The following is a 9,416-nucleotide window of genomic DNA, read 5'->3' as shown; positions in this document are numbered from 1 at the left end:
ACTCAGAAATCCACCTGCCTCTGCCTCCTAAGTGCTGGGATCAAAGGTGTGTGCCACCACTGCCCAGCGTCTGTTCTGTTCTTAACATAGTGAAAATTCTAAACATGTATAGTAAATGAAAATTACAAAGTTCATGTCACTGTAAATATGGTAAGGGTTGATTTGGATTTGAAAGATTCACAAAAGCTGGTCTGGAAAATGAGTTCTCAGGCAGGATGTCATCTCTATAGGATACATTCATGGGCAGGAACCTTCGGTCTTACATCTATCCTCTCCTGCCAAAGCCAGATTCAGACAGTAGAGGATGAGTTAAAGAAGTCTGAAGAGAAAGGGGAGATGACAAAGTCTTCTGGGGGCTCCAAAGGGTCTAAAATGTTGTGGGGATCAAAAAACACATCAAGTGAGTATACTGGGGAACACTGGAGAATGCAACTCTCCTGTCCCCCCAACTGCAGTTAAGAACATTGTCCCCAGATCCCAGAATGCTCATTCCTGCTGTCAACTCAGAGTCATGACCTATATCTCTGTGGGATCTGGAACCCAGCACTGTCTAGAGACACTGAAGACAAGTAACTTTGTCTTAAACCTGTGCCCACAGCTACAGGAAGCCAAGCAGCAGGATCCCAAGGCACTAGATATGCAAGTGGACACCTGCTTTCTTTTAGTTGAGATACACTGTACTTCCAGTGTTGTGGGTTTGAATCTGAAATGTCTCCCACGGGCTAGTGTTGTAAACACTTGGTCCCCAGTGCTGTATGAGGAGGTTCTGGTAACTTCAGCAGGCAAAGCCTAGCTAGAAGAAGGAGGTCACTAGGGCCAGTCCTTAATACAAGGGTATACATAGTACATTATTGTTGGGAGCTGACTCTTAGCCGAAAGTGGCTATCATCTTTACAGCCATCTCGAGCCATATACCCTGACAAGAGACTTGTTTTCAACAGCCTGCAATAGCTCAGCACACTCTGATAAACATCTTGTTACACTGTTTAGTGCCCCCAGCTCCAAGGTGCTCCTGGTATCCATGGCTACAAGGCATGTGACGTAGGGGCTTCAGTTGAGCTTGTCCACGAGGGCAAGTCACGTGGTAAAGGGTATAAATACCCAGGATTTCCTTTCTATGTGTGGGAGGTAGAAGGTAGGAGGTAGAAGGTAGAAGGTGGGAGCTGTCAGGAGACTGAAGGAGTGAGGAGAATATAGAAGAAGAGAGGAGAATAAAGAAGATACTTGAGACTCCACCGGACTCTGTCTTGTATCTATCTTTTGCGTCTCTCGCCCCTTTTTTGCCCTTCCTCTGTCCCCACTCTCTCTTGCTAGACCCTGACCTGCGGACCGGAGCAGCAGAACCTGCCGGCCTTTACAAAGTAACAGAACCTGACGGCCGTTACAAAAGAAACGGCCGTTACACATTATCATCTGTGACCACCTCCTGTCCCTCACTCAGTCTGCTGTTAGGTGTATAGCTTCCTCCACACCATGTTCCAGCCACTGTGATATTCTGCACAGGCACATGAAGTCGCATGATCGTAGACTGAACTCTCTGAAACCATGAGCCAAGAATAAAATTTTCCTGTCTTAGTTGTACCAAAGTAACTAGTCTGCCATATGAGAAACCTGAATAAAGACTGATGTGTTTGATAAACATCCTTGTAGCATACAGCATTTTCATTAACCCAGAAGTCCCGTCTCTACTTCCTCCCCCTAGAGGCCGACATCACAGTTTATTTCATTCTAAGCACTTTAGTATCTCTTCTCAATAAAAGGATTCCCACAGAATGCGCACTTTCATATATTCTTTCCTTAGTATAAAATTTCTGAGCTCCTTTCATTGCATGACTGGATCACAAAGTATTAACTCGTGCTTTTCTATTGATGATCATTAGTGTTGTTGAGTCTTGGGCTATCATAAATAAATGAATGTTCTTCATGATGGTCTTCATGAATAAGCAAATCTATACATATTTTTCTTTAAAAAAAAAAACTATTTACCCAGGTGTGATGGCTCGTTCCCCTAATTTCAGCACTCAGGAAGCAGAAGCAGATGGGTGTCTGTGAGTTCTAGGCCAAGTCTAGGCCAGCCATGGCTACATTACTAGTGCTAGGTTGACAGGAGTTCAGGAGAGCTAACTTGGGTTGCCATGTTTGTGTAGCAAGCTCCTTTGCCCACTGAGCCATCTCATCAGCCCCACTATGCATATTCTTAAGGATTTCCTCGAGGAATAGCGATTCTATTTCATGAGGTAAATATTCAGGAATAGAATTGCAGGTTTATAGGGTAAACGCATGTCTGCTTAACCTTATGAGAAGCCATAGACAGATTTCCAAAGGGGTGGCGGTGTTTACACTGAAGCAAGTCTGTGCTGATCACACATCAGTTACCTTTTTTTTTTTAAGTTTATTTTTGTTTAGTTTGTATTAGTGTTTGCTTGAATGTCAGTGTGCTATATGCATGCAGTGCCTATAGAGACCAAAAGAGGGACGGCTCTCCTGGGACCGGAGTCACATCCAAGTGTGAGCCAACATGTGGCTACTGAGAATTGAACATAGGACCACTGAAAAGGCAACCAGGGCTCTTAAGCACTGGGCTATCCCTCCAGCCCCCAACCTACCATTTAAATACCTTGGACTTGTAGTAAACGCATGGGACAGCTCAGGTATTTTGATGGTTAGTTTATGTTTTGATTAATGAATTATTTTGTGTATGTGTACCTGCATATATATATATATATGCATATATATTTACATATTTATATGTTTGTGTGTGTATGTGTATATGTATGTATATGCAGGTAATTGTGTCATGATATATGGCCATCAGTTGTTCCCTCTCACGTGTCTGCTTCAGCAAAAAACATCCTCTCATAAGACAGTTTTCAGAAAAACATCACATGACACAACTGAGTCTCCAAAGAATCCAAAAATTTCCAGTTCACACATCTTTCTCTGTACCCCACTCACCCCTTACTCCTGTCTTTTTGTGAGTAGCCATGTCTACTCTGTGCCTGATGGGTCTCCTTGTAGTTATTATTCTTAGTTCTTTGATGGTCTACAATGCTAAACTTTCTCTGTGTTTCTCAGGCTATCGGCCATTTGTGTATCTTTCCCTGAGAAATACCTATTGATTACCGTGTTTTACACTATGGGTGGGTCGGGGGTGGGGAATGCTTATATTTCTGTACCTGAGGCGTCTGAGGCACATATGGATTGAGAGTAATTTTTCTCCCAGTCTCCAGACTCCACTGTTTTCTCAACTGTGACATTTGTAAAGTTTTCATTTTATAAAAACATAGATTATCATTCTTTAAAATATTTTGCTTAAAAGTTTTGCCTTTCCCCAGGTTATAGAAATACTTTCCTCTTTTCTCTACCCCCCGCTCCCAGAAGTTTCACATTTCAGCTTTAGTTATAGTTCTACAGTAAGGTCTAACAGCTATGGCAGATCTAGTGTGAGATAGAAAGTAAGTATCAGTCAGGAATGCACACTTTGGCTTGGTGGGGTTGGGGAGTGTTATACACAGCATCTGCTATTTCTTTACCTTTCTAGAAAAAAAATGCTCTTTATGCATTGAGCTGCTTTGCTGTCTGCACTGGAAAAGCATGGCATGTTTCTGGACTGTCCTCATTTCCTCTGTCTGTGCCCCTTCCTGCTGACACAGGGCACTTGATTGCTGTCTGTGGGCCTCACCAAATAGTTTACGGTTTTCATAGTACTGCTGATGATATTTATAATTTTTTGGTTCAATTGCATGTAGCTAGTACAGACATACAGTGACTTGTCTGTTGACCTCATTGTAGCTACTGCTCTTTGAACATGTAAATTCGCTCAGTCACTATGACCGTCTGTGTCCATTGGTCATGTGCCTGTGAACCAGGATGCCTGCTCTTCATTTCAGAACGTGAGGCCCTCCCTTCTTCTGCCTTTTGTTCTTTTCCTCCCCCTCTCCTTCCCTTTCTCCTTCTGTCCCTCCCTTTATTCCTTCTTCCTTTCCTCTCTCCCTCATATCCTCAATCCCTTCCTTCCCTCCCTCCTTCTCTCCTTTCCTGTTGCAGTAAATCTCCAACCCAAATAGGACCAGTCAAAGAAAACATAACTCAATAATTATGAATATATTCCGCAAGCCTAGATCGGGCAGATTCACCACTTCACTAGTCTGTTCCCCAGCTATGAGACCCTTAAAACTTGAGGGTTTTCCAGACCCTGCGTTTGTCCTTCTACTTCCTGCTTCCCAGTCATCCTCCTCCCCTCCCCTCCCCTCCCATCCTCCCCCCACTCTCTCTCTGCCCTCTTCTCTCTTCTCACCAACCTTTATTTCTCCACCTCCCCTTCTTCTTCCCATTCACTGACTCCAGCCTTTGTTTTACAAATTAAGATGGACAGAAGGTTCACTAGAATTCACCTGTGTACTGATTCACTCCTCTGCAGCCCTTCCCAGGAAAGGAGAATTAGTGTCAAAATACAAGGCCAGACTATCCACCCTCCTTCCTTCCCTCTCTTTCTCCCTTCCTTCCTTCCTTCCTTTCTTCCTTTCTTCCCTCCCTCTACCTTCCCTCCTTCCTCCTTAATTAACACTCTCACTTCCCTCCATTGTCTTACTGCAATGGCTCTCAACACTTTACTCTTTGGCAACTCCTACCCCTTGAGAGCACTGTGCTCCTGGTTAGTAAGGCTTCCCAGGTGAGGTTACTGTAAGAAATGGAAATGCAGATGCCACTGGAAACATTGGCCTGTGAGCCAAACACAAAACTCCACTCCAGTGGTTTGCAGTGGAGTGACCCAGTCCAAGGCTGAGACCCATCATCATCTTTAGCACGGAGAAGTGACGGTACTAGTTCTAAGCTTTAAGGTGACTTGTTCTCACAGGGATCTCACCAATGGGACCTTATAAACTCCACAGATCCTCCCCCCCTTGCTTCTACAAAATTTCTCAGGAAAGGGAGCCAGTAAATGGCTTCTCTTCTTTCAGGTCCATTTCTCAAAAGCCAAGTGTCTGTCATGTTCTGCCCCATGTGGTAAGCAATCTCAGAGAAGCTTGGTCCAGACGAGTTAGCCTGAGGCATGAGGCACATGGAAACCTAAGCTAGCTATTGCTCCTCTCATGGTTAAAATCAAAGACATACGCGTTGGGGAAGTTCTGCGGAGTCTTCTCATGCTTGTGTGGAATCATAGCCACCCAGGACTGGCACTTCTTCCCTGTGATGGTAGTGGATGACGTGCCCCGATAGCTCTGCCCATTGCCCTGGTAGCATTCCTGGACCACGGGCGTTTGCTCCGGTAGAACTGAAATCAGAGCAGAAGAAATTGAGACAAATAAGATCTGGAACAGGCAGACCTGAGCACTACTAATTTACGACACATACAGTAAAGCAGTCTGGGAGATCCCAGTGTGGCTGTGGGTGTGTGTGCATGTGTATGTATGTATGGGTGTGTATGTTCATGCACAAGTACACCATTTATAGTGTTGTATCACATATTGGAAAAAAAAAAAACCTTGGAAGATAAATAAAAGCAGCCAGAGTGTTAATAACTGGAAATGTCATTGTGTACAGGTTACTTTTTTTTATGAATTACAACCTGATGTCCATGAGAACAAGAGGCCAGGACGCTCCAGAATGAGGGCACCAGGCAGGTCAGGGCCAGACCTGGCACTCTTGCACTCTTCCCTAGACTCTCTTTAATCATAGGATACCAAAGCCTTGAGCTTCTGGGAATGGGGCAGAGGTGGTCCTGTCTTTAGGACCCAAGAAAAAGGCCATTGATTCTCAGAGATGGCCACAGTGGGACACTAGACAGTTGGGATTGTGAAACAGTCTTGGTGAATTGTGAATGGATCCTCTGATGGATAATATGCATGGAGAAAAGGGAGGACTTTAGCAGAGGCAGACACTTCTAAAATAAAAACAAAATAGAAATTCAGGGAGCAAAACACACAGCATCAGAGATGAAGAGTTCCTGCAAGGGACTGGTCAGTAGACAACAGCAAGCAAACAGTGAACTGGTTGGGTACTTGGGTATTGGGTTCCACATGACACAAAAGGGAAGGATGGATGGCGGCAATGAGGCCACAGACAGAACAACTATCTTAATGATGGACTTAAAGCCAATCACACACAATTACATTAATGCAAATGTCTCAGAAGGCTAACGAGATACATCACACAAACACTAATGTAGGCAGAGCTGCCAAGTGTCTGTTCACATCTCTAAAGATAGACTTCAGAGTTCCAAGACAGAAGGAGTGCTTTCAGAATCAATGATGTGACAAAGGAGCCATCCTATCAAGAAGATAAAGATGCCTTCCTTGGATACGTGCCTACCAACAGAGCTTCACAACACAGAAGGCAAACAGAAGCAAATGAAGCATAGACTAATCCGCAGTTAATGTCCCACATGTAATCAATACAGTAGGAATACAAAACCTTAATAGATTTTTTTGAGTTGACCTTTATAAGAAACTTCCTAAGCACAACAAAAGTCAAGATTTCAAGAGCTTGAGAATCGCTCACTAAAGCTGTATCCTGAGCCACGGGGCAAACAACAGGTGAAATGCTATAAACGAAATCATATAAGCCTCACTCTGACCCACAGCAAGATTAAGCGAAGCAAATATACCACACCCTGATACACGGTGAAGAAGTCACTGGAGACAAACTTGAACAGAGCCACTGCTCAGTGAGCTCTCGAGACCCACTCTTTTTTTTTTTTTTGGTTTTTTGAGACAGGGTTTCTCTTATAGCCCGGGCTGTCCTGGAATTCACTCTGTAGACCAGGCTGGCCTCGAACTCAGAAATCTACCTGCCTCTGCCTCCCAAGTGCTGGGATTAAAGGCGTGCGCCACCACCGCCCGGCTTCGAGACCCACTCTTACCTGAGGAATCTGACTGGTCTGCCAATGCTGAGGACTCGCAGGACGGAATCTCACAGTACTCCCACCTCAGCTGGCTGTCGGTGGTATAGCACCAGGGAGCGGTTTCTCCGTCCGGGTTCCGGCAGTAGTTCTCTTCCAGATTTCTAGAAAGGAAGTATGAGTTTTGCTCTTCAAAGACTTTCAATACGCAAGGTGTGCACATGCTCGTTAGAGGGAGTGATGTACATATCTAATATGCTAGAATCAAGCATGCTGAATGATTGACAGGTACTAGGAGGAAGCTTAAATTGAACTTAGACATCACATGGCATGGCAAGTAATCTGGCAAAGAAGAATCAATGGCTAAAATATATTCCTTGGGCTGGTGAGATGGCTCTGCGGTTAAGAGCACTGACTGCTCTTCCAGAGGTCCTGAGTTCAATTCCCAGCAACCACCTGATGGCTCACAACCATCTATAATGTGATCTGATGCCCTCTTTTGGCATGAGGGGTACATGCAGATAGAGCACTCATATACATAAAATAAATAAGTAAATATTTTATATATATGCATATATATGTACATACATATATTTTCTGACTTCATTTGATGGAATGAAGTCCGTCTTTAGTTCTGGGTTGGGCGCTGTGTTGTATGCTGGAGCAACGGGGATTTTCCCCACTCTGTCCTCTGAGTCTCAAACTTACTAACTCGAGAGTACAGCCCCAGAGTTTGCATTTCTAGTGAACCCCTGATGGTATGGGTAGGGCGCACTTTGAGAAAGGTTGTAACAGGTAAAACACTGCTGAATGTCTCTTTCCTTGCATGTGACCTAATCGGTCTTCATTCTTGAATTTTTTTTTATACTACAACCAAGGTGAAGTCAATGGGCTCTGTGGCCCACAGCCACAGGGATGAGGAGGAGACAGGAAGGACATACTTGCAGGGGAAATTTTCTGGCGTCCTGTTGTGCTTATGAGGGGTTTGCTCACTCCAGCGCTGACAGGTTTTTCCGGACACGGTGACAGACACAGTCCCTCGGTAACTTTCACCTCTTCCCTTCAGACATTGGTAGGTTGGGCCGGGTGGGGGCGGGGGTGTTGCTTGAATAAGGGAAAGAATTAATAGTGAATGGCTTTTCATGAAGAATGCACCCACAGATGTTTTGGAAGGATGCATGCAGGGTCTCCTCTGCTATGCCCTCTCTTACTCATCTTGGGGTTTCACACTTGGGGACAGCTTAGTACTTTCAGTTTGGTAGACTACATGTCTACACAGCCATTTCATCAGAAACATCTCTAAAGATGGACCCTAGGGCCAGATGCTTCTGTCTCTAATGTTTTGTGTTACTTCATCAAGCATGGTAAGAATCGGTGTAAGTCCTTCCCGACCTCAAGTCCTTACATATGCCTTTGATCCAGGCCCTTTTGAGAAAAATACATGACTTGCTAGGTAAGCACAACTGACCACCACCCATCTCTCATAAAGAGAACTGAGAAACTGAGAACAACTGAGAAAGAGCCCATGAGAAAAGGTGAATGTCTTAGATACCTAAGCACCTACCAACAGAGCTTCAAAATACAGAAGGCAAACAATTACACCCGAAGGGAAATAGAGTAATCTACAGTTAAAGCTGGATATGTAACCACCTATCTCTCAATAGACAATAAAATAAAAATACAGAAAAAAACATCACTAACCATATCTTTAAGAAAAAAAGTGTGCAACTAGAAATTAAGACTTTGTTGGGGAGGAGGGTGTGTGTTGTAAGAAGGAAGACCGTCTGAGGAATCTCTGCTTTTCAATGATGGCAGAGTAAAAGAGAGAGGCTGACCCTGTATGTCTTTTCTAGCATTTCCTCATGACCTGTCTACCCTTTGAGACCTCTGTTCCAACTACCAAAGAAGGAGCAGTGTGAAATACCTTTTCCCATGTGTCACTTTTATGAGTTCTACTTCTCTTGAGCACCCCCAAGTTAGACAAATGAAACAGCTGGGTGCCCACTGACATCTGTGTTGACAGCTCAACAATTAGGAAAAACAAACAAAAAAAACCCTCTGTCTAGTAATGAAGTTCATGGAACAGCCATGCCGTCAGGCTCCTTCAGCTCAGGGAAGACTGGAATGGCAGAACTATGGCACAGAAATGTGCATTTGAGCATGCTTGGGAAGAAGGATGCTGACCCAACCAACTCCATGTGGTCCTATTGGCTCTGTTTTGCCTCTGACTGTTTCTTCCTGGCTCATGTGGTTCTGCAGTCACTTTGGATTTGAGAAATGACTAGAAGGATGGATAAACAGTGTTGTGTATGTATGTGTGTGCACATGTTCATGTGGTGGCCAGAGGACAGCCCCAACTGTCATTCCCTAGATGTTTTGACTTTTTCTTTTTGGGACAGGGTCTTTTACTTGGAGGTTACCAAGTAGGCTAGGGTGGCTGGGCAGCAAGACCTAGGTAGGATTCCACTTGTTTCCACCTGCCTTGGCCTGCCTCCACCTCCCCACTGACACCACCATGCTCAGTTGATCTTCCTTCCTTCCTTCCTTCCTTCCTTCCTTCCTTCCTTCCTTCCTT

At 44.4% G+C, this 9,416-nt stretch overlaps 1 protein-coding gene across 1 annotated transcript in view; it reads right to left on the bottom strand.

Moving 5' to 3' along the window:
- Positions 1 to 9,416, bottom strand: part of Plg (plasminogen) — a 43,205-nt gene that overhangs the window by 17,160 nt on the left and 16,629 nt on the right. The window contains exons 8-10 of the mRNA XM_028772729.1: positions 7,783 to 7,945; positions 6,863 to 7,005; positions 5,116 to 5,275 (exon numbers count right to left, since the gene is read on the bottom strand). Of these exons, the coding sequence (XP_028628562.1) occupies positions 5,116 to 5,275; positions 6,863 to 7,005; positions 7,783 to 7,945 (466 nt within the window). The remainder of the gene's footprint in view (positions 1 to 5,115; positions 5,276 to 6,862; positions 7,006 to 7,782; positions 7,946 to 9,416) is intronic.

The sequence above is a fragment of the Grammomys surdaster genome, unplaced genomic scaffold, assembly GCF_004785775.1.
Source record: "Grammomys surdaster isolate TR1022 unplaced genomic scaffold, NIH_TR_1.0 218, whole genome shotgun sequence".
Lineage (NCBI taxonomy): Eukaryota > Metazoa > Chordata > Mammalia > Rodentia > Muridae > Grammomys > Grammomys surdaster.
This window is presented reverse-complemented; position numbering and strand designations above follow the sequence as displayed.